This window comes from Amphiura filiformis, chromosome 6, assembly GCF_039555335.1.
Source record: "Amphiura filiformis chromosome 6, Afil_fr2py, whole genome shotgun sequence".
In the NCBI taxonomy this organism is placed as follows: Eukaryota; Metazoa; Echinodermata; class Ophiuroidea; order Amphilepidida; family Amphiuridae; genus Amphiura; species Amphiura filiformis.
The window spans coordinates 33,109,623-33,134,629 of record NC_092633.1 but is presented as its reverse complement, the minus strand read 5'-3'; the positions used below and the strand labels follow the sequence as shown (position 1 = coordinate 33,134,629).

Below are 25,007 nucleotides of genomic sequence, written 5' to 3'. Positions count from 1 at the left end.
GATAATTCCCTACTTTTTGGATTGGACAAAATAAGCATGTAAGGAAGTTATGGAAGAAGAGGCCCTTTCACCCATTGAAAAACAAGTCATGACATTTTACACTGCTTCAGAGCATGAAAATTAGGTGCTGTGATATTAAAGACATGTTTCCTTTAGAAGATCATTCTGCAAGGTAACATAGCAATTTGTATTAAACAGGTCTGGATATGGTTGGTTAAATTGTCCTTCAGGAGGGTTTCAGGGTTAGAGATATTGCATAACAAATATAATATCATATAATTTCATTTTGTTTTGATACAGCTCATGTACCAACTGTGTGCCTACATGGCCAGTACCAATGCACAATGGGTAACTGCATATTATTACACTACGTATGCGATGGTGAACCTGACTGCCCCAAGGATACGAGTGATGAAGACTTTTGTGGTAAGCTGTGGTTAGACAAATGAAAAGCGTCTTAAAAGTATGTTTACTGGGGACTACACTTCTGGTGGTTATGTAATACACTTGTTCATCATGCCCTACTCAGTGGGGGAGCCCCCCGACATTTTTTCAAGGATAAAATGGGGACGACAAAGATTAAAGTGTCATTAAAATGACTAAAATGGGACAAAAAATTGAGAAATAGGGATGAAAATTTGGCTTTCCCCTCCCCATAATGGCACAAAAAATTGACAAATGGGGACGACAATTTGACTTTGACTTTGCACAGTAAAATGCTGGCTATGTCCCTGGCAGTACTTGTTGATTCATTTATTCCACCCTTTGATGTTCATGATGCTTTTATATAATCAACATGCACACAAATACCTTACATTCAATTCTGACCAGATCTTTTCTTTAGAAAATTGTTGCCATCCATATTCAGGAATGTAAATGGAAAACTTTTTTAGGATTGGGGTGATACCCTGCAGCCTATTCCCCAGACACACCCCTAAATGTTTAATACCTGTTGCCCATTTACATCCCTGCATATTAATTAGAAATTATTGTTATCAGTTGGGGCTACCTGTAAAGTACCATGGTGTGGGACCAGCAAAAACATTTAGTAAAGTATATCATGCCATTTGATGGTTACTAGATTCACCTTTTCATTACATCCCATGAGCCTTTGCATTTGGACCCTACATACGCCATGTCGGTGCGCACATCTTTGGCATGTGCCTATCGGCATGACAACATCATTATGTCCAAATGCAAAGGCTTATGGGAAGTACTGAAAAGGTGAATTTTCAGTAGCTGGCATTCATTGAGCGACTTGTATAAGATTTGAATTCTGTACTCATATTTTTTTTATTATTAACAGCCAAGGAAACTTGCAGAGATGATGAATTCCAGTGTGGTGACTACACATGTATTGATATAGGATGGCAATGTGATGGGGAATACGACTGTGAAGACAGCACAGATGAAGTTGATTGTCGTAAGTTATTAGGAATTGGTCTTGGTCCTGTGATGTTATCAGCAACAGGCAGACACTGATGACGCTTTCTATCGTGCCGTGACTTGATTTTTATAATTATCTACAATGCGGTAACATTTTATGGTCAATCTTGTTATCATTAACTATTTGCTGTCCCAGATATATTGACACCTCGTGCCGGAGGGGTTGATTTTATTAAGTTAATGAGGTGTCACAGAACCTGGAACAGATAAAGTAGTAGTACAGACAGCATTTGGTCATATACCAAACATGTACATCTTCAGAAATTGAATAATACCACTAAGGCGATGGAAAAAAACCCACCATGTTTTACTGACCGACCGATCCAGATTTTGCATTTCTTTTTTTTCATAATTTTATCATTTTGCTAAAATCATGTAAAGTCAGCTATTTGACCAAATTTATTGATCTGGACTGAACATTTAATAAAAAATTCAGAACATTTTCAAAATATCCTTGCGAAAAATCATCAAATTTTTTCCAGATTTTTCGGTGATATTACAGGCTATTTTAGCCATGAAACAGGGTTTTTTTTTCGTTGCCAAAGCCACATTTGTTAACATAGTTGCCATGTCACTTTGTTTTTGCAGCGGACAAAATGTGTTTGGTAACCCAATTCCAATGTGCCTCGGGGAGATGTATTAGTAGAGAATGGAGATGTGATGGTGAAAATGACTGCACTGATCACAGTGATGAGAAAGGCTGTGGTGAGTGGAATCCCACTGGGATCTGTTCTAGGTCCTCTATAAGTTGGTATTGTCTTATCTGATGAGAAACAAAACTTACATTGAATATTGACAAGGCTATTAATCATGTTGATAGTCACAGTATAAACCTATATTAATGAGCTACCTCAGAATAAACACTTTATAATACCAACTTCCACATTAGTGAAAAGACTTTATGGGATATTATGCAGTACAGGCCTCAAAATAACAAAGGTGCCCTTTTGTTGCCTAGGTGTCCTAGTCTTGCCTATGTGCACTAGTGTTGCCTAGGTGCCCTATTCTTGCCTATGTGCACTAGTGTTGCCTAGGTGCCCTATTGTTTTCTTGGTGCCCTACATTTCTGTCTGTTTTCAGGCCATTCAAAAGCATGTAATTAATTGCCTAGTTGCCTTGTTCTTAATTTGAGGGCTGAATTGTTTTTAGAATGGAATTAATCAGCAAATCAGTTTGTACCAACATATCATAGTTATCATCTTGCTTTTCATTTTCAGAGAAAAATTGCTCGGCCAATCAGTTTCAATGTGCCAACTCTCTATGTATAGGAGTACAAAAAGTATGCAATAGCCAGGACGACTGCGGAGATGGCAGTGATGAATTACCAAAAAATGAATGCAGTAAGTTTGATTTAATCTTATATTGTTTCACACCATTGTTCTTTATTAACCCATAGTCAAGATTCATCAACTCAAATTTCTCGGCCATATACTGCGTCTTGAAGATGGCGAGCCTGTGAAAGAATATGCGCTTTATATTCCACCACATGGGAAGAGGAAACCGGGACGGCCACGCACACTGTACTTACAGTATGTCCAGCACCTCCTGGGAGATACTGAAGGGATGTTGCAGCCAAACAAAATTGTTTCGCTTGCCCAAGATCGCATTAGTTGGAGAAAGCTGTAGTCGCCTGCGGAATGATGATGATGATTAACCCTAACCCTCCAAGGGTTTTTTGCTATCGGAAATGCAAGAAGTAACAAAAAAGGGCGAGAAGATGAACAAAGAAGTTGCTTAGTACCCCAGGAACCCTTGCATGCAAAGGAGTGCCAGGTATCCATGGGTGTTTCACTGTCCCTCTTTTGGGGTTTTCCAAAATGAAAAAGAGGGACAGTCCTTCTTTCTGAAAATTTCAGTGATGGCAAATTTAAATGTAAGAACAGCAGAAAATTGTACAAATTTCACTTTATAATTTTGCTGTAGCATTATCTTCAGTCTATTATGATATATTAAGGCCTGCAAACCATTCCCTGAATGCTGAAAGTATCACACATCTCGACTCTTTGATCTCTGTTCCTGGTTTATGTACTTGAACAAGGTTTTGGCCTCAATGTCCCTCTTTCTGACTTTGGTAGGTTGGCAGGTCAGCAGACATCGTTCATGATACTGAAAATAAAGTATATCACTCACAATTAAAGGAAGCTTAGATAATGACATTGCATATGATGTAGAAAGTTATATATTTGGATTTACTGGACTAGGCAAGGCAGATAATCAAAAAGTAACGTGCTATAGATGATTTGGAAGAGTGACATCAGTATTTTGTCCAAGTTACTTCGCATGAACAGATGTATCGCCTTTGATCATGTAAACATGCCAGATCTTTGTTGAGTCAATAAGCGTGATTTTACACTACGTGTACTGGTGCATGCAATGACATCACCCTCTTGAAGTGAAATAAACGGTAGATGTTTGATGTTCCACCTGTCAGATGAGCCTAATGCTCTGCGTGCTAGTCCTTTGTTTCAACGGAAAAAGTTTTAAGTTTTGAAATAATTTCTCATAATATCAAGAGCTATCTTAAGAACTACTGAACCAATACTAGGATTGTCTGCACTCATTATAATGCATTTTTCATGCTCATTCCAAATATGGTCATGAAAATTTATATTTCTGAAATTTTTGAATTTTTTTTAAACATGTCGTCTGCAGTCGACACCCGTGTGAAGAGAGCTAAACTGCAAATAGGCTGGGCGTTGAAAACAAAAGTCGGCAATTGATTAATTTTGTGGTATCTTTTTTTCTTTGTAGATATTTATGATCCTCTTGTTGAAAGTTGTGAAGAAGAAAATGGAGGATGTGATCAGATATGTGAAGATCTTAATCCTGAGCCAGGAGTTAGATGTTCATGTAATAATGGGTATCAACTACAAGCTAATGGCACTAGTTGCCTAGGTATGTATATAGATCCTGAACCAAGAGTTTAATATTCATGTAATGATGGGTATCAACTACAAGCTAATGGCACTAGTTGCCTAGGTATGTATAGATCCTGAACCAGGAGTTAGATGTTCATGTAATGATGGGTTTGAACTATGGCATGAGTTGCCCGGTATGAATAGATCTTGAACCAGGAGTTCGATGTTCATGTTCAAGTTGAAACATCTGTGAGAAGATATTTACTGATGATGGCACTGGCTGTGCTCATTGTTGGGTAATCAGTGATAACTTGCTTGTGCTTGATATTGTTATGTTATTATGCTTCATGAAACTATATATAGGTATAACCTGAAATTATGCTTATATAATTCTTTGTTTTGTTCTGTTACTGTAGATATTGATGAATGTCAGGTGGAAGGTATATGTAGTCAAGATTGTAGGAATACACCAGGCTCTTTCAAGTGCTCATGTGTAGAGGGCTATCTATTGAGACCTGATGGTCTGACTTGCAAAGCAAAAAGGTAAGCTTATAGGTCACCTCTTTCGTCAAATTATTGAGATTTTTTTGGCCCTCATCATAGTGGTTTAGATTTGGAAATGACACTTTGCCAACAAAGTTACATAAATAAAAAATCTTGAGTTTTAATAACAATTAAATAAGCTACGGCTGAAAGGTTTTTTTGATTGCCAAAATGTTTCAGTGTCTTTTTAATATTTATTCACTGTTAAAATTGGTTTTGAAATATTAATATTAGCTCTACGCATAATGCAGAACATAATTTTGAATAAACCTCCCAAAATTGTTGTATAAAAACAACCCCACATATGTGATGTGATCAAGCAACATGAGTCAGATGTCAGGAATATAAATTTTGAGATTAGCCAGTAATAGTATTCAACTTCCTTTGTATTTTACTGTTCTGAGCACCCTGAAATGACCATATCTCTGGAATTGCAAGTGTAATTATGATGGGATTTTCATCAAAATAAAGCTCTTTGCTTGATTGCATCACATTGTTTCCGTATATTGATGCGACCTCGGCTCATGAATAGCCAATTTTGATACAATACTGCACATGTAACATGAATTTGTATTTTCTAAATTTAAAAAAATAAAAAACATTCCCCATCAGATTGTGTGGGAAGCTTTCACTGGTAAAATTGAAATGTTTCTGTTAACAATAAACAACCTGACTGCAACTTTTTGTTTATTTCTTTGTTTTTAGGTCCAGAACCATATCTTTTATTTGCTAATCGGATTGACATTCGACGTATTGAGCCAACACATCCTAAAAACTCCGCAATTCTGAAGGATTTAGAGAATGCCATTGCTTTAGATTACCATATTGGTGAGCAGCTTGTCTTCTGGTCAGACGTGACACTGGACATTATCAAGAGAGTGCATCTCAATGAGTCTGCTGTCTTGGATGTCGTTAACACTGGTCTAGAAAGTCCTGGTGAGTTTGTGGGTGTCAAATGTTGCTACCAAATTGAATGGGTATTTATTGACTGTGATTTGGATTTTGGTTTAAGGAAAGAAGAAATGATGACAATTGATTATTCCATGGAGAAGTGGGATTTATATTGATTGGTTGACTTATGGGAAAAACAAATTTGACATCTAAAGGGACTGTGTTTAAGCAAGCAAATTGGTCCTGCAATGTGATATATGACCAATTTAAAGGAACACTCTGACAATCACAAGATTATGCTTTATCTGTTAGAAAAACAATTATCAAGCAGAAATCACATGTGTTTTTTTTTAAACAAACTCATATTGACAATAAAAATATAATCAGCCAGCTCTCAACACGCAATATTCAAAATGCCTGCACCAAAATTGCCTGTGGCAATGACGTCATGGTTATTTGTGATCAATTGTCATCAGCCTTCATTGTGTTACTGGGACGTCATTGCCACAAGCAATTTTGGTGCCTGGGAAATTTGAATATCGCGTGGTGAGAGACGGCTGTTTTATATGTTTTTATGGTCAATATGAGTTTGTTTTAGATAAAACTACATGATTCATGCTTGATAATTATTTTTCTAATATAAAGGCATAATGTTGTGATTGCCGGAGTCTTCCTTTAAATGATAAGGACAAAATAGAATACAAAGTAACATTACACAAGGCAATTTTCAGTACAATTTCTTGCTGTAGACCACCTCAGAGCACCTTGTAACAGAATTTCTCTGTGTATTTTGAAATTGCAAGGTGAAATTGGTACTCTGAGCACCATGCAAAAAGTAAGAGATATGCTCTACTTTTGGAGATCACACCTTGCAATCCTATGTTAAGTATTGTATTGTGAATGAGTAGTGCACACGAATGTGTTGTTATGTCTGTCAGTCAGTTGGAACATAAATCAGCCACTGATTAGTGAACCTTGCAGTTGAAATCGCTTTGTGTATTTTGGCCTGTAAATATCAAGATAGAAATTTCAAAGAAAGTGCATTCAATTTAAAAGCTCAGACATAAATCTCCCATACACATAGATATTTTGCTTTAACTGTTTGTGAGTCATGGTCACAATGGTTAAGTGGAAAAGTCAACTATTCAACTAATAAATCATAGGTAACAAACAGACATCTAAGTACCAATTAGAGAGATATATATGGCAATTACTTTTGTGCTTAATTGTATAGGTCACAAGCAATCACTTCAGTATAATGCACCAATCAAAGATATCATCATGGTTAAGATTTACATCCTTATTAGTATAGAGTGTAACACAAGTTGTCACTGCATTTTTGTGAGGTCAATTGTTGTTGCCTACCTTAACAGGAGTAAAGTTTGTGTGTTTGTCTGTTTTTCTTGGGAAAGCTTCAACACTGTAAAATAATATTCCTTCTTTTTCATTTTACTTACTTCTAATTTCCTTCATGGACTTGCATTTACCTTCATGAACTCTTTTAAATACTCTTAATAAGCTTTGTACTATAAGCAGTGAATGCAATCTAATTTGCACAACAGTTACCATAATGTGTAATACTACTGACATACAAAACAAGTGAATGTATATTATATTGTGGTTTTATGTTTGCATGTAAGACTCGGAACAAATGATCATGATAAGAGTTGTTTTCATGAGATCCATTTTTGTTTTCAGGTGGGCTTGCTGTGGACTGGGTTACTCATAAATTATATTGGACAGACTCAGGTACATCGAGGATAGAAGTAGCTAATCTGGATGGCAGTATGCGTTCAGTGCTTATTTGGAAAAACCTGGAAAGACCAAGGGCTTTAGTGGTACATCCTAGCAAAGGGTGAGTACATGTTATTCCTGAGCAGAGACATATCCAGTATGGTATGAAAATAATATGATAATCTGAAAATCTGGGTTGATGACAAATCAGACCATGTACGCCAATAGGAAATTAAACATTTTCTTGAATCTTTTCATGAACCATTGGCTGCTAAGGGATACAGAATTTGAGAAGGAGGACCGGGACTCCCTACACCGCCATGTTCAATCGCGCCGTCAGCTATGGGTAGATAAATGGAGGTATTTGGGTCCTTGCCGACGGTGCGTGGAGACAAACGAAAACAATTTTACATGTCATGTTTAGCGTCTTGGTATCACATGCAGGTTGCATCAAGTGCATCTCTCAAATGCATCCATCATCCATGTCGCTCTTGCATGATTGCCTCAAGGGCATTCTGATGGAAACCGAATACCCCCAATTTTTGCTCCATGCCTGTATCAAGATAGCGGTCGAGTCCCGGTTCTCCTCTGATTCTGTGCTAAGGGATGAAAAGCCTCCAAATATTGTGGTAAAAGCAGAAATAGCACCTGTACAGTGCATTTTAAGCTTCAAAAGTTTTGGTGATCCTTTGTGAGAAACTGCACAGAATAAGCCTAGCACAGAAATCTACTATTAAAGGATTATACAGCTTTATTTAGTAAGTTGTATCATTCCTCAATGGTGTTTTTACTACACACACAAAATGTGTCTCTGTATTAATTATGTAACTTAGTAGTACAAGTATAATAAAAGAAACTTTCATTACTTTATTTTGTACAGAACCATGTACTGGACTGACTGGGGCAGCACACCCAAGATTGAGAGCGCTGCCATGGATGGGAAAAGGCGGCAAGTCATCGCCGATACTCGTCTGTACTGGCCTAATGGTTTGACCCTAGATTATACAAATAACAAGCTGTATTGGGTGGATGCTAAACATCATATCATAGAAAGTGCCAACTTGGATGGGTCAAGGCGTAAGGCAGTCATAAGCCAAGGTAAGCTTCAAATACTATGCATTGTCTTCAGTCATGCAAAGCTTTTATGCAGCTATATGAGATAACAGAAATGTAACTGACATGGGATCTATGTCAAAGGACAAGCAAGTAAATTAGATTGAGAATCTAGATTATTAGTTCCATTTTCTAAAATCACAGGTAAAACGTTTGTTTTCATTTATAGCCTTCAGTTATATACTTTTACTCAATTTGCAATAAATTGTGTTACATTATTCTGGGATTTACCGAAAAAGTCAATTGTATTAAATCGCTTTCATATTTGCCATATGCATGGTTCATTTATTTTAAGCTTATTCCAAACATGCCAAAATGTGAAGTTCTTGATGTTGCAAGTCACAAATTTTCATCCATTTTTTTTCATCAGGTCTTCCGCACCCATTTGCCATAACCGTGTTTGAGGATTCCATCTACTGGACAGACTGGCATACAAAGAGCATCAGCATGGCAAATAAGTTTACAGGGAATAACTTGGAAACCATCCAAAGTCAACTTCATTTTCCTATGGATATTCACTCATTCCACCCTCAGAGGCAACCCAATGGTATGTATTAGATAAATCTCACCAAACTTGAATATAGCAGTCAAGTTAGCTCAATCGATAAGGCATTCGACTATGGTGCGAGACGTTGTGGGTTTGAACCCTTGCGGTGGTTTAGTACGCTCTCTAAATTGAGTTAGCTTGAAACTCCCCTGGACAAGGAACTTACTGCTAATTGTCTCGATGTAACCTGTATGAAACTCGGGGAGCTGATCCTGGTTGCAATGGTCCATTGTGAAATGTCTAGGGTGTGCACTCTTGAAGCTGCAAAGTCTCTCAGTTGTTGTTAAATGGTTTATGGAATGATATGGGACTGTAGTGATCAGCGACAACCTGTAAAGTGAGCTGATGAGGCTTGTGGATCAACGTTCAAGCATTGTGCCTGTCCGTAGCACACTATAAGTCACTGCGATTTTTATTTATATGCTCTGCTTGCCCAAAGTTACTACATGTATAATAACACCCTTGTTTCTTGCATTCAGGTGTAACACTGTCACAGTTCATTTTGAGGATGAACCATGATTGGTGAACCATATCTGAATTCTCAACCTTCATGTTTGCACATATCAGAAAAATATAGAAGTTAAGTGCTCGGATAGCAATGTTTGCACAGTATTTTTGTATGGAACCTGGGAGCACATCAGACACACCAAATTACATTCGGAATACGGGGAATATCTTTCTGATATCAAATAATTTAGATTTTTTGAAACTTGCGATATAATTCAAATGTTATGGCAAATTATTAAAACATGATATTTTTGGTAAAATTTATAAATCTAATGATATGTACTTAACGTGTATGTAGCTGGGACGAAAAGCTGTCCATCATTTGAAAATCTTGATATTTCATTTGAAGATATACATTTTTCCCCCAAAAGACCTAACATTTTTAGGTTGTTTTTCTTTTTCTAACAAAAAAATCTTATTTACTGCATTATAGTGTCATAGTGAATTGAACCACATGTTTTTGTTTTATTCTGTCTCGGACACATTCTCTGAAGAGTTAAAAAATCTTATTACATGTACTGCATATTAGTGTGATTGTGAATTGACATATGTGTTTTTGTTTGATTGCATACAGTTGTGAATAGGTGCGGTGATAACAATGGAGGATGTAGCCACCTGTGTCTACTCAACATTGATGCCTACACGTGTGCTTGCCCTACAGGATACAGAAAAGTCAATCAAACAACATGTGCACAAAGTATGTATAAAACAATATCATATTTATTTTTTAGTAAGGCCTAAAAAAATTGTTTGATTGGCGTAACCCGACCGACCCTAAAAATAGGCCCACCTTTGACTTTTTTCTTATTTTTTTTTAAATTAAAAAAAAAAGTTCCAAAGCCTTTATCATTTGCGATTTACAGCTTAAAATGTGTGTAAAACATTGTTTTTTTAAAAAGGCCGACCCACCTACCCTAATTTTTTTTATGTTACGCCGATCAAACAATTTTTTTAGGCCTAACCATAAATCTGTGAAAAAACACACATGGAAAATAATCTTAACAGTCAATTTTAAATCTAGTTCTGTCAGGTGATTCAGAAGTTTCCCTCACAGGATTAGTAAAATTGGCCACCCGATATTCCGGGAGAACCATATTATTACGTCAAGCTACCAAAAACGCTGATATGTCAGCCCAACCTATAAACATTTTGTTGTCAGCCCAACAAGCTTGTAGATATGTGAATTATTGAACAAGTAAATTATTGAACAAAGGTTGGGCAACTGAAATTTTAAGGGGTACTAGGCCTGTTGATTTTTTATATAGACTTAACCAACTGGTGAAATTTTTTTAAGACTTGTTTCTTCATGACACAATATGTTCATAAATTTCTACATGTAACACGATCTGGTCCATGGAGGACAAAGGAGGCATTTTTAAAAATTGAGTTATTATAGTTATTACATTTATAAACATATGCTATTATATACTGTAAACATCAAAGGTCTGGTTCTAAAGTTATGAAGTTTGTTGACGGCTATTTTCTTATGTATTTTATTGTTTATGTACTTATCTCAATTTCAAATTTGCCGCCTTTGGCTCCATGGACCAGATTGTATCACATAAGTACTGATATGTGATAGTTTTATATCTACTGTATAGTAAATATAAAATGAATATAGAGGGATATAATGGAAGTATTTACAAAACACAAATATCAATTTTAGTAAATTTAGTGATATCTTCCTCTTTCCTTTGTGTGTGATTTGTATAGATGTATAGGCACCATGCATCTTAATCAGAAATGTATGAGAAGATGACTTTATAAAAATAAGTTTGTTTGAAATTAATTTTGCCTAATTATGAGTCTGTGTACCTTGCCTGAAAACTCCCTCCCAGAATCACACCTTTAAATGACAACCAGCTGACTGGCATTGATTCCCCTGTGACTGAAGAAGTTTAAAAATCCAAAATATATGACATGTTACATAATTTTAAAATTGTGTTGTTATGTGTCTTTTTTTTTTGCCACCAGCAATTGACAATTTCCTAGTCTTCACCAAAGGCACCGATATTCGTCGCATCTCATTTGATACTCCAGACATGACAGATATGGTCATTCCTCTTACTGATCTGAAAGATGCAGTAGCATTAGACTGGGACAGCAATGCAGACCATATCTTCTGGACTGATACAGTGATGGATACAATCAGCAGAGCCAAGTGGGATGGATCAGAACAGGAAGTGAGTTTTCTCATTTCAATTTCCTAATGGAATAATTGAATAATAGCTGGCATTAATGGAATAATGCTGGCATTATAAGTTACATTGTTCCTCTACATCAAAGATAGGGGCATTGATATTGTTTCTCACCCAAGATCTAGGCCTAGATTGTGTATCGTCTCAAGTTGAGAGAAATGCCAATGTTGGATATTGTAGTAGTAGATTCTAATCAGTGCGTTTACGCTTTTGCCGCACCAGCATAGGAACAAGTCGATCTTCTACGTATATGTATATGCCCTGTGGGATTAAGTTAGCGTGCGCGATTCGAATCTGCCAGTGTGAAATCTAACATTGAGTTACTCTCAACTTGAGACGAGGCAGACTATAGGATGTTGGGAAAAGAACAAAGGCTAAGTCTTAATATATATTTGATTTGAGTTGACTATCATAAAACTACTGTGGCAAAATGGTTCAGGCACAGGTGTCTTAAGGCTTTTTATTGATTGAAATATCTGAACGCAGAGGATCACAGCGTGTTTTATGATTAGTTTTTCGCTTACAAACATGGAAAAAGTCTTATTAATAGGAAACTTTCTTTCCTGAAGACAGACACCATGTCAACAATGCCTAGAAAAGTTGATTTTTGCCTTGTAAAAGTACTGACATTGTTCACCATTTTCTGCGATTCCTTTTCCCCAATGATGGCACCAGATGAATCAACCTTCCTTTTTCACAGTACTAACCAACCACAGGCTGCGGGGAGTTGATCGTCAGACACAAACTAGTTTCTTTATCCCTAGCTTTTACTATATACTGAAATTGATGGCAAAATTTGTATAGATTTCTCTCTGTCCCTCCCAACATGCACTATTCTAGATGCCCTCTCATGATATGCAGCAGCATCATTCTTGTCCTCAGACATGGATAAGACGAATGACGCAGGTCACTTCCCAGAATAGTGCATGACTGCATGGTAGCAAGCGTTGTAAAGGGTTTTTATTACCATGCTTTCATTAGAACTGGCTCGATTCACAAATTATTATACCCATTGATTAGCTATACTAGCTACGTACACTATGTCTCATCTAAAGTTGAGAGTAACACCATGTTGGATTTGTAGTGGTAGACTGGAATCAGTGTGTTGACGCGGTTGCGCCACCAGCGTACGGATAATTCGCCATTCTACATGTGTGTATATGCCCCGCGGGATGAGGTTAGCGTGGGTGATTTGAATCTGCCACTACGAAATCTAACATGGCGTTAGTCTCAGCTTAAGACGAGACAGACTATAGTGCAAAGTGCCAGTGGCCAGCGAGCAAGCACTTCTTCTCAGTGGGGTACGAGACAGCACTTAGCCAGTGCTAGTTTTCATTTCACATAGCCTATATGCCAGTAGAATTCTAAAACCAAACTCTTTCAAGTAGAAAAAATGTGAAATATAGAGTAGATACAAAGCATGTGCATTTAGAAACTAACACGGTCTCCATTATTGGACTTATTGCCTGCTTATAATTCCATGCTTGCATGTTAGATGCCATTACGTGGTTAGTGATGAGAGGTAAGTGTATGTAGAATTCGGCAACTTGTGTGCTACTCAAATCCTGATAATGTTAGATGGAGAGATTGTCTGCTATAGTTTTTGCAAAGTGACCCAGTATTGATGCCTAAATTTCCGAAAATAATAACACATTTGTGTCATAGTTTTACCGTAATTGTCTCCAGATTTACAGCCCCCCCCCCACCCGTGTGCCTAATATGTACCCACATAAATGTTGCTGTGAGCCAACCTGTGTTTTTGATTTCAGTTGTGAACACAGTTTATTGAATTATCACAGTATATAAAGAATCTAGTATTTGTGTTTTATGTGATGTGATCAAGTGAAATGCATTTTAATGTGTTGGTAAAATTGAGATATGGCTAACAGAAAGTTAAACCTATTTATTTTAATAATTTTCAGCATCAAAGAATTTGTAATTTCTTCGGGAATATTACTATAAATTCAGTTACTTTATATTGCTGCTTCACCCGACTCTTGTTGCTTGATCGTGTCACCCATGTATGCTCACCCTCCCATGTTAAACTTTTAAGCAACTTTGCTAAATTACAGCTAGTATAAACATATTTGCTTGGTGAAGAGGGAGGGAGGCTCTAAAACTATGGGATGCCAAAATATTTTGATTCTGAAAACTGACAGTGAAAACTGAAGTTGACTAAAACAATAAGGAAACCCAAAAATACACCAATGGTTTGGATTTTCAATGATGACTTAATTTGACTAAAACAAAAAGGAAACCAAAAATACACCAATGGTTTGGCTTTTCAATGATGACTTAATTTGACTAAAACAATAAGGAAACCCAAAAATACACCAATGGTTTGACTTAGCAATGAATACTTAATTTTACTAAAACAAAAAGGAACCCAAAAATACACCAATGGTTTGGCTTTTCAATGATGACTTAATTTGACTAAAACAATAAGGAAACCAAAAATACACCAATGGTTTGGCTTTTCAATGGTGACATAATTTGACTAAAACAATAAGGAAACCAAAAATACACCAATGGTTTGGCTTTTCAATGATGACTTAATTTGACTAAAACAAAAAGGAAACCCAAAAATACACCAATGGTTTGGCTTTTCAATGGTGACATAATTTGACTAAAACAATAAGGAAACCAAAAATACACCAATGGTTTGGCTTTTCAATGATGACTTAATTTGACTAAAACAAAAGGAAACCCAAAAATACACCAATGGTTTGGATTTTACAATGATGACTAAATTTGACTAAAACAAAAGGAAACCAAAAATACACCAATGGTTTGGATTTTCAATGATGACTTAATTTGACTAAAACAAAAAGGAAACCAAAAATACACCAATGGTTTGGATTTTACAATGATTTGGTTCAAAATGAAGCTTAAGTTGCAAACTATTTCCATGTGTTGGATTTGCAACCTTTCTCTTGGTAGGGCTGATATCACACAAAGGGAAAAACTGCACATAAACCAGTATGTAATTTTGTCTCTGTTTACCCTTTGTTCAGCTGGTTATGTATGGGCTTCAAATATTGTGCATAACTTGCCTGGATGTCGGACCGCTAAAATGTGCATACCATCAAAACAGAAAAAATAAGTGCATATTGGCTTCACAACGTCTTCATAAGCACTTTTGTATTGAGCACCCTTTTGATACCTCACTTAATTTTTTGTGTGTAAACCTCACAAATTTACAATAGTTATTTCAGTAGTCACCAGACAAGACATAGCATGGCTCGCAGAATGGCTTGCCCGGCTCCGAGATAACCACCGGGCATGTCACTGTGTTTTTGGTTGCCTGGCCTCAAATTTCGGTTATCCCTGGCAGCTGGGCAAGCCATTCTGCGAGCCATATACCTCATGCCTACCATTGTTATTTGTTGTGAGACGTCTGTTGAATCCTAGGCAAGATATTGATCTGATAAAGCTATGACATGGCGTGGCATGGTGGCCTAGTGGTTAGAGCGTCCGCCTCACGATCGGGAGGTCGCTGGTTCAAACCCCGGCCGGGTCATACCAAAGGCTTTAAAAATGGTACCTACTGCCTTCTTGCCAGGCGTTCGGCATTGAAAGAATGGAGTAGGGAAAGTTAAACACATGGCTACCAGTGGACTAACCCCCTGCTGTAGCTTTTCTGCTTGCAGACATGTGGCCTAGGGTTATGAAACGGAGATAGGCGCCGCCCAATGGGCCGAAAGGCTTGGGAAGGATTTAACTTTTTTAACTTTATGTCAGTGATGCCCAATATCCAAGTTCTGCCAACAAAGTTGTTAATTCCAATTATGCTAGTTTATTTTTCATATGTGCTGGGTTACTGAGAGCAACATATTTTTAAGATATCATTTTCATGCATGAAGCATTTACTCAGTATTTTGATTGTATTTTTTACTTCAGTATAAATTTTTATATATTGTATTTTCGTTAAATGAGTCAATGGAAACACATGTTTTAAAAATGTCTGTATCATAATGTATGTTTTGAATGCACTAATTGTCTTCTAATGATGTTCAAAGTTATAATAAGTTTGCTGTGGTTAATTGCACTGAATGCTTTGTTCACTTATTAATTAGTCATTAATTGCTTTATGTGAATTAAGAGAATAACAGATATTGACTCCATGTACTGTAGTTGCTTTTCTTACACCACTGAATCTATTCTATTCATTTGTGAATGAAAATCACACATTGTGTTTGTCAACAGCCATTTCCCCCACAATATTCCAACAGTGTGTTTAGTAAGCATTATATTTGCATCCCCATTTTGTTTTATGGTATGAGTTAGGTGACGAAAAAAAAACCCTTGTTTTACGGCTGGAAAGACTTTTCCTGTAGGGTCATGCGGTCGGTCAGGTATTTTTTCAGGAGGCTAAAATGACCCTAAAAAACTTACAAAATCTGGAAAAAAAAAATTTACAAACATGTTTTAAACATGTTCTGAATATTTTTCATAAATTTTCAGTTAAAATCAATCAATTTTGGCCAAATAAAAATGGCTGCTTTTACATGATTTTAGCAAGATTTAAAAAAATCTCAAAATGCTAAATTTGGTGATCGGTTGTCGCCTTTTCTAATCACATTTCTAATCCGCAATCAGAAGGTTTGATCAAGATCAGTGAAAACTAACTTTTGTGACATACTCTTTACTGCTTTGCACAGGTTATAGTGAGTAGTGGCCTTCAGAGTCCGGCTGGCTTGGCCGTAGACTGGTTCACCCATAAGTTATATTGGACAGAGGCTGGTGCCGACCACATAGAGGTGTCCAACTTGGATGGCAGCATGAGGTCCATCTTACTATGGAAACATTTAGACAGGCCTAGAGATATTATAGTAGACCCTTTGTCAGGGTAAGAAATTATGTGATATGTGTGAAATTATGTGGTTAAAAGTAACCATTTGTGTAAGATTTTATGCATTTTATAACGTAATGTTTTGAAATGTACATCTATTCTTTAATTAAAGCCCTAATCTAAAAAACACCCCCGTGGTTTTTGTGATAAAAATTACCGTTTATAGAAATGTCCATGCCATAGCATGTAAGCATGGTAAGCATTAGCACCAATCTGGCTTGAAATGTGGGGGGGCAATCAGCCTGAATTGTCAAAAAGTGGCTGAAAAGAACAAAAAATGGGCCATTTCGCCAAAAGGTGGGGGACACGTCTAATACATTGGGTTATTCCATTTAAAATCCACACTACCCCTGTGGAAGATTTTGGAAATATCTTCTACAGGGGAGTATGAATTTCAAATGGAATGAACACATTAGGTGGGTCCATTTGAATTTCATACACCCTCTGAGAAAGATTCAACCTGAATCTTCTACTGAGGGAGGGTGAGTTTCAAATGGAGCTGTGTTCATTCCATTTGAAATTCATACTCCCTCTGTGGGAGATATTTCCAAAATCTTCCACAGGGGTAGTGTGGATTTTAAATGGAATGTCTTGTATCATAATTACTAGTTTTCATTTTCTCATATCAAACAGATATATGTATTGGACAGACTGGGGTCAAATTCCAAAGATAGAATGTGCCGGAATGGATGGTAGTAATCGCCATATTCTAGTGACAGATGACCTGACATGGCCTAATGGTCTGGCCCTGGATGTGACGAAGGAGGGAGAGAAGATGGATGTACATTTTCTTTATTGGACTGATGCTGGTACCAAGAAAATTGAAAGGTTTAATTTGGATACTCATCATAGAATGGTAGGTAGTTCAGCTGGTTTACTAGTTTGAGAATAAAGGTATATTTTTAGCCGCTGTTTTGCATCTATCGTCTTATATAACACAGGCAGCATTATTATTTTAAGTAAAACAACAAGGTGACGCTGTGTTGTTTTACGCCAAAAATAATGCCAACTTTACGACCAGTTTATGGTGGATGGGCACATATGCAAGGTAAGGTACATGGTTCAAAGTATACATGAGAAAATACATCCCCTGTATTTTTTTTTTTCAGGCCATATTGAACGATGTAAACCATCCATTTGGACTGATAGTCAGTGGGAATCGAATATACTGGACCGACTGGGATACCAAGAAAATTGAGAGTGCCAACAAAATTACTGGTCTGGAACGTGAAGTGATAGCATCAGAACTAGAAAACTTGATGGACATCCATGTATTCCACAGGAACAGAACTGAAAGTAAGTCACCCAAATAATAGAATTCAATCCTTGATACAAGACATTTTTGCGTATTATTTGTGTGATTTAAATTGTGAAGTTTTAGTATTTCTACAAGTATGTTGTCGATTTTCACAGTACTTTGTGTGAGTGGATGAGCTTTCGTTAGGTTCTCTGACTTTATCAGGACTGAAAAGAAAAGTTTCAACTGTCTGTCTTTAGTCCTGATGAAGTCAGAGATATCTGATGATGGCTTGACCAGTCATACAGGGACCGTTTGCACCGTACTGTGATAAGGTAATATATGTTATATTTCCTCTATGGTGAGGGAGGGTGGCAATTTATTCCTAATTAGGCCCTTGCTGCTATTGGTTATTTGCAGGGAAGAGATAAGATTAAGTGACTGCTTGTAGGTTTGAATTACAACCTGCTTAATCATGAAACTTCCTAGACCAAGTAATTACCAGTCTTGTAAACTTTAGGTCCTGCTTTAGCTAACCTGGTGAAAATTTTGTCTATTATCTCTTGGGATTGGTTGTACAGATTTACATACCAAAGGTAACAAGTACTGGCAAAGATTTCCAATGTGTCCATCCGAAAAGCAGTGAAAAGAAATCACACTCTAACGGACACATTTGAAATTCAAGATCATATAAATAAATTCAAATATATTTTCATAATTGTTGTGAAGTAGTAATTCCAAGTCTTGAATCTCTTTTACTTAGCATGGTCCCCATGTCAAAATAACAATGGTGGCTGCAGCCATCTCTGTTTGATGACTTACACGACTCGGCGCTACAGCTGTGCCTGTCCTACCGGTGTTGTTTTGAGCGAAGACAGAAGAACTTGCAAACCAGGAATGCAGAATTTCTTGATTTTTGCTAGACGGATGGATATCCGTACCATCTCCCTGGATGTTGATTACAAAGCTGATGTCGTTATTCCACTTGGAGAACTTCAAAATGCCATTGCTGTGGATGTGGATGTTATTGAAGGTAAGGAATGTAATCAGTGGTCAGAGTCTTAGCCAGAAATCACCTGTCCAATCTATACCAAAATGTGACCCTCAAATATAAAACAACTTGTGTATGTACCCATGGAAGGGTCACTGGGTTCAAATATGTCCTGATTTGGCCTTTACATGTCACTTTAAATTAGTCCCAAGTTCATATACCCTTAAAATCATCTGTTTTAGAGCTATCACATCTGTAAAATCCATTAAATTTACCCGTCTAAAATTAGATTAGCCCGTCTTAAAGATGGGCAGACGTATGGTTGGCTAAGACCTTGTCAGTGGTGGTACAACTGAGGGAGGGGGAGCATTTTCCCAAAAAACTTTTTCTAGTCCCCCCGGTTTTCCCCCCTCCCAAATTTAAGGCAAAAAGCCCAACATGTCAAATTACACAAATTTCCCCTTGCGGTAATTTTTTTCAAAATTTGTGGATTTCCCCCCTGAAATTCAGTTTGCCCTCCCCCCTGGAGCCGCCACTCAATATAGCTACCTTGGGTTAATAACGTACACACTTCTAGAAACCTTCATGCATAGATATAGGTGATAATTGGTCCATGTTGAAATGTCCATATTTACTACGATAACAGTAAAAATGGGCAAAAAAACATAATATAAAAGAAATACCACACAGTGTATTGCTTTTACTCATATAAATTGCATAGCACAATTTGTTAGCAATTTTTGGAGGGAAAAGTTGGTAATTTGAAATATGTACAAGCTAGACCTTCTGCATCACACATATTTTTAAATACATCAAAAAATATGTACCTAATCTGGAAGTATTTGTGTTACATATATTTTGTTTGTTTGTTTTATTGTCTCGCCTGATAAGGCAGGAGACTATATAATCACTTTTCCGTATGTATGTGTGTGGGGGTGTGTGTGCGTGCGTGCGGGGGTGTGTGTGTGTGTGTGACAAATTTGATTAAAGTTTTGGTTTTCGCCTATTTTCTCGGAGACTAGGAGTCGCACGTTTCTCAAACTTGGTGGGTGGGTGCATCTTGACCCGAGACAAAACCGGTTTGTATTGGTTAGTGGGTCAAGGTCACTGAGGACCTCTAGAGGTCATCTGAGGTCAAATTAGTAAAAACTGTCGTATGGGCATGAAACTTAGTAGGTACAGACAACATCTCAAGCCAAATTTTTGAAGGTCATTTCAAGGTCACCAGGGGTCATCTGAGGTCAAATTAGTAAAAACTGTCGTATGGGCATGACACTTGGTAGGTACAGTCAACATTTCAAGCCAAATATTTGAAGGTCATGTCAAGGTCACCAGGGGTCATCTGAGGTCAAATTAGTAAAACTGTCGGATGGGCATGAAACTTGGTGGGTACAGTCAACATTTAAAGCCAAATTTTTGGAAGGTCATTTCGGGGTCACCAGGGGTCATCTGAGGTCAAATTAGTAAAACTATCGGATGTGCATGAAACTTGGTGGGTACAGTCAACATTTAAAAGCCAAATTTTTGGAAGGTCATTTCAAGGTCACCAGGGGTCATCTGAGGTCAAATTAGTAAAAACTGTCGATGGACATGAAACTTGGTGGGTACAGTCAACATTTAAAGCCAAATTTTTGGAAGATCATTTCGAGGCCACCAGGGGTCATCTGAGGTCAAATTAGTAAAAACTGTTGTGTGGGTATGAAACTTAGTGGATGCAGTCAACATTTAGAGCCTAAGTTTTGGAAGGTCATTTCAGGGTCACCAGGGGACAAATTAGTAAAAACTGTTGTATGGGCATGAAACTTGGTGGGCACAGTCACCATCAGCCAGATAATCATGCCTAGCCTATAACCGCCAAATTCATTTACCTCTACCAAAAGTAATCACAAAAGCAGGCGGTTGCGAAAGCAGGCGAGACTCGTGGTTCGAGAACCGCCTTGTTTCTTCTTTATATAGATCCAAGGCTGATTTAGTACTGAATTGATCGTGGTAATGAGCCTGATAGTCTGCTAGAGTTGAAAAACTACATGTTCTACCTGTTAATTTAATTGCATATTTCATTTTCATTGTAGGCAAGGTGTATTGGACTGACAGTCTTGAAAAGAAAATCCAACGGGCCAATCTGAATGGGTCCAACGTGGAAGGGGTGATCACCACCAATGTAAATGTCACCGATGGACTCGCTATTGATATAGCTGGCCGCAAGATGTACTGGACAGACACAGGGAAACATAGGATTGAAGTAGCTAATCTGGATGGCACACAGCGGAAGGTGTTGATATGGGAGGATTTGGATAGTCCGAGAGACATTGAATTACATCATCAACAAGGGTAAGATAATTGGATTCTTGATTAGTTATGACAGGAGTTAAGTTCTGTTCATACTACGCCGCAATTGCTTTGCGTTGCGTTGCCGCACTGTATCATACTGCAAAATACTGCATTGCGGTATCGCAATAAAGTTCAATACATTTTAACTTATGCCATGAGTTGCAGCAAAAAGTAATCTATATATCGGCAACGCACCACGCTGCAAAGCAATTATGGCATGGTATGAACAGACCTTTACAATGTCAGTTAAGATAGAATGGTATCAGATACCTCAAGTTAACGTGGTATGTATCAGCCAATTTATTTCATCAATTTCAACACCAATATTAATTGGAACACTGCACTGCACTAAAATGATGGACTAGTTTTTTAAGCATTTTTACATGTAAATTTAGAAAACAATGTAAAAAAATAACCGTCCATGTAAAATGCCTTAACTTAATGGAACAAATATGGTACATGCAAATACCAAATGTGCCATATCTGAGCACATATTTAAATCAGAGTCCGCACATGATTCATTACTGGAAAACACTCTGACTGCACAAGATCACAAATGTTATACATGTATATCCATAGTGTCTTCTGCCTCTTTTTTAGATGGATGTATTGGTCAGATTGGGGTGATACTCCAAAAATTGAACGTGCCTGGATGAATGGTGAAGGAAGAGAAACAATCATAGATACAGGACTAGGCTGGCCAAATAGTATCACCATTGACAGAGAAACAAGCAAGATATACTGGAATGATGCACTCACTAAGGTAAGAAAACAATCACAGACACAACACTAGGCTGGCCAAATAGTATCACCATTGACAAGGAAACAAGCAAGATATACTGGAATGATGCACTCACTAAGGTAAGAATACAATCATAGACACAGCACTAGGCTGGCCAAATAGTATCACCATTGACAAGGAAACAAGTAAGATATACTGGAATGATGCACTCACTAAGGTAAGGACACAACACTAGGCTGGCCAAATGGTGTCCACCATTGACAAAGAAACAAGCAAGATATTGTATTATAATTTGGGTAGATAAATTCTGCTATCCTGCAATGATTGACATGCTACAGTATTAATGATTCATATATTTATAGCTGTTGAAATAGTTTTATTCAATTCAAATTCCTATGTAGTAACATATCCCAACAGACTGTTCAAGTCTGGTATGTTTTTAAGGTCAAATTTAGATAGGCAATTTGGTTCAAATGGTGAGGAAAACATTAACTTGCTTGTTTGCTTATTTGGGTGACTCTTGTAGTCGGACTTCTGTAATGGCTCTCCAAACCACTCTATCCAGCATACAGTTATGGATGTCGGATCCTGTTAGTCCTGTATCATCTACCAAAATCTTGATGTAATCCTTTTTAGGGGGCTTCATGCTCTCTTTCCGTGTTTGGGCTGCCACATAAGAATCATTTATGCTGCTTCCTCTTCGCCTAATTCTGAGTTTCTCAGGGAGTGGCAACAGTTTCCCATACTGTTCTTTATTGGTGGTGTTGTATTTGCCATGAAACGTCTAATGCGTTCCACAAAGATGGGTGTAGCACATATCTATTATAGCTCTCCCTAACACAATAACTAATATACAAATATTAACTGTCTATGAGTGTGATGGTCGAAATATAATCACGAGGTGAAAGATGGATTGTTCCATTCCACGAGTCAGAACGGCGAGTGGAATGGACACCGAGTGATTATATTTCGACCATTATACGAATTTAAGACAGTTAATATTTGTTTTATATCACTCATACATAAATTCTGTTGCTCAAAAATACTATTTAAGATAGGGAATACTTTTTTTCATCAACATAACACCATGTTTTGCCGTGACATACATAGCATTTTGGTGTCCACCCCATAACTAAATTCGGCGAGTCTAAGAGTCCGCGCATGGTCTGGTGCAGGCGCAGTACGGCGCAGCACTATGATGGTAAAAACTATCACACGGAGAGGCTGATGGTAAAAATGATAAATGGCAATCAACCAATGAACTGTCTAGAATTTATGCATGAGTGATATAATAGTGACTAACATCCTTCACTCCCAATATTGCAGCGAATTGAAATGGCCGACCTGGATGGACAGAACCGCAACATTCTCATCCGCAAAGATGTACCGCATCCATACGGTCTGACGTTATCAAACAACTATGTGTACTGGACTGATTGGCAACAGAAGACAATTAAGAGAGCCAGGAAAGATACGGGTGGTGGTGTGGTAACTATAGCAGATAACTTGGATGGATTAATGGCAATACATGCTATCAATATGTCTCGCAGAGGTAGGTGTGCTCTATATTCTGTCTCGTCTCAAGTTGAGAAAATACTGTCAGTGTGTTTATGACGTTGTGTCATCAGCGTGCAGACAAACCGTGCATCTATGTGGATGTATGCAACCCGCTAGGATTAGTTAGTGCATGTGATTCCCTACGTTGAGAAAAACATCAATATGTCACTCATTCGTAACTTCAATAGTGGTCCTTTTATGCATAATATAATGCAACTATTAAAGCAATGTAGCGTTTGCTAAGGACGAAGCGCTCAATGTTTTTCAAAATTCAGATTTTTACATGATTGTAATGTACTTGAACAAACTAACATACCCTGCATAAAGATTGTTTGAATACACTCAGCATATTACAAAGAAAATCTCTGCAGATCAGACTGAATTACAATTTTTTTTAATCATTGGCTGTACTGCTCAAACTAATATTTGCTACATAGGGAATGCAATATTACATTTAGTTTTATAGCCTAATTATTTTATATTCAACTTGTTACCTAGATTTCATGTCATTGGTTAACAATGTAATACGCTTTATTTCCTATTTATTTTCTTATATCAGAGGAGAATATGTGTGGTACCAATAATGGAGGATGTAGTGACCTGTGTCTGCCCACACCAGAAGGTACTCGCTGTGCTTGCCCTACTGGTATTAGACTCAATGAGGATGGCAGGACATGCCCAAAGTGTAAGTCAGTCATACCTATGGGTGGTAAAAGGGGGGATTCAGGAGGTGGTGCTCATTGCAAGGGATGTGTTTAGAAGAATTGTATGATATGTATTGGCATTCAAGAATACTGCGTAAATGTAATGTTCCAGTCATTTTATAGACAAATTTAGCTTATTGGCTGTTCAAAATATGTCCTGTAAAGTGTCCTGGGGCTTGTGGATCAACGTCTAGGCGTTGTGCATGTGCATAGCACACTATAAATCACTGCGCTTTTCTTTCTTTTTTCCCAAAATTAAAAAAAGAAATATTGAAACGAGTCCCAACTTTAGAAACATAAAATGTAAATGGGAATTTTTCACGATTTTTTTACCAAGAGCCACAATAAAGTAAAGTAATCAATCAAGTTGGGTTGTGGAACCGATCTAAATAATGTAATTAATATGCAAGGGTCTTTTCTAGGAATTACCAATGGTAATACCATAGAGTAAACTCTAATATGACTTGATGTGGTCTGATTTCTTGCATTTACCTTGTTTTTGTAGAACTTTTAAACCATTCCTTTTATAATTTATCATATCTGTCAAATGCATTGATTTTTTCCACCTGAATTAAGCTACCTGTCTGACATGATGGGTGGATTAGTGTCTATAATAGGAATTGAATGAACACAGCTTTCAACAGCTGTACTCGATCCAACCGCGATCGTATATAGCGTATTTCAAACTACAACATGAACACACGACCTTGGATACAATACTAACCAGTCGCGAATGCATTGGCATGGTTGGATTCG

At 37.3% G+C, this 25,007-nt stretch overlaps 1 protein-coding gene and 1 long non-coding RNA gene across 2 annotated transcripts in view; both read left to right on the top strand.

Moving 5' to 3' along the window:
• Positions 1-25,007, top strand: part of LOC140155304 (uncharacterized) — a 366,814-nt gene that overhangs the window by 84,519 nt on the left and 257,288 nt on the right. The gene's annotated exons all lie outside the window — the stretch shown is intronic.
• Positions 1-25,007, top strand: part of LOC140155300 (low-density lipoprotein receptor-related protein 4-like) — a 75,711-nt gene that overhangs the window by 40,281 nt on the left and 10,423 nt on the right. The window contains exons 6-25 of the mRNA XM_072178075.1: positions 301-426; positions 1,307-1,423; positions 2,035-2,151; positions 2,664-2,786; positions 4,198-4,341; positions 4,721-4,844; positions 5,551-5,783; positions 7,437-7,593; positions 8,353-8,570; positions 8,956-9,132; positions 10,214-10,336; positions 11,614-11,822; positions 16,499-16,686; positions 17,323-17,545; positions 17,799-17,985; positions 18,690-18,959; positions 20,990-21,248; positions 21,849-22,011; positions 23,317-23,542; positions 24,107-24,232. Of these exons, the coding sequence (XP_072034176.1) occupies positions 301-426; positions 1,307-1,423; positions 2,035-2,151; positions 2,664-2,786; positions 4,198-4,341; positions 4,721-4,844; positions 5,551-5,783; positions 7,437-7,593; positions 8,353-8,570; positions 8,956-9,132; positions 10,214-10,336; positions 11,614-11,822; positions 16,499-16,686; positions 17,323-17,545; positions 17,799-17,985; positions 18,690-18,959; positions 20,990-21,248; positions 21,849-22,011; positions 23,317-23,542; positions 24,107-24,232 (3,510 nt within the window). The remainder of the gene's footprint in view (positions 1-300; positions 427-1,306; positions 1,424-2,034; positions 2,152-2,663; positions 2,787-4,197; positions 4,342-4,720; positions 4,845-5,550; positions 5,784-7,436; positions 7,594-8,352; positions 8,571-8,955; positions 9,133-10,213; positions 10,337-11,613; positions 11,823-16,498; positions 16,687-17,322; positions 17,546-17,798; positions 17,986-18,689; positions 18,960-20,989; positions 21,249-21,848; positions 22,012-23,316; positions 23,543-24,106; positions 24,233-25,007) is intronic.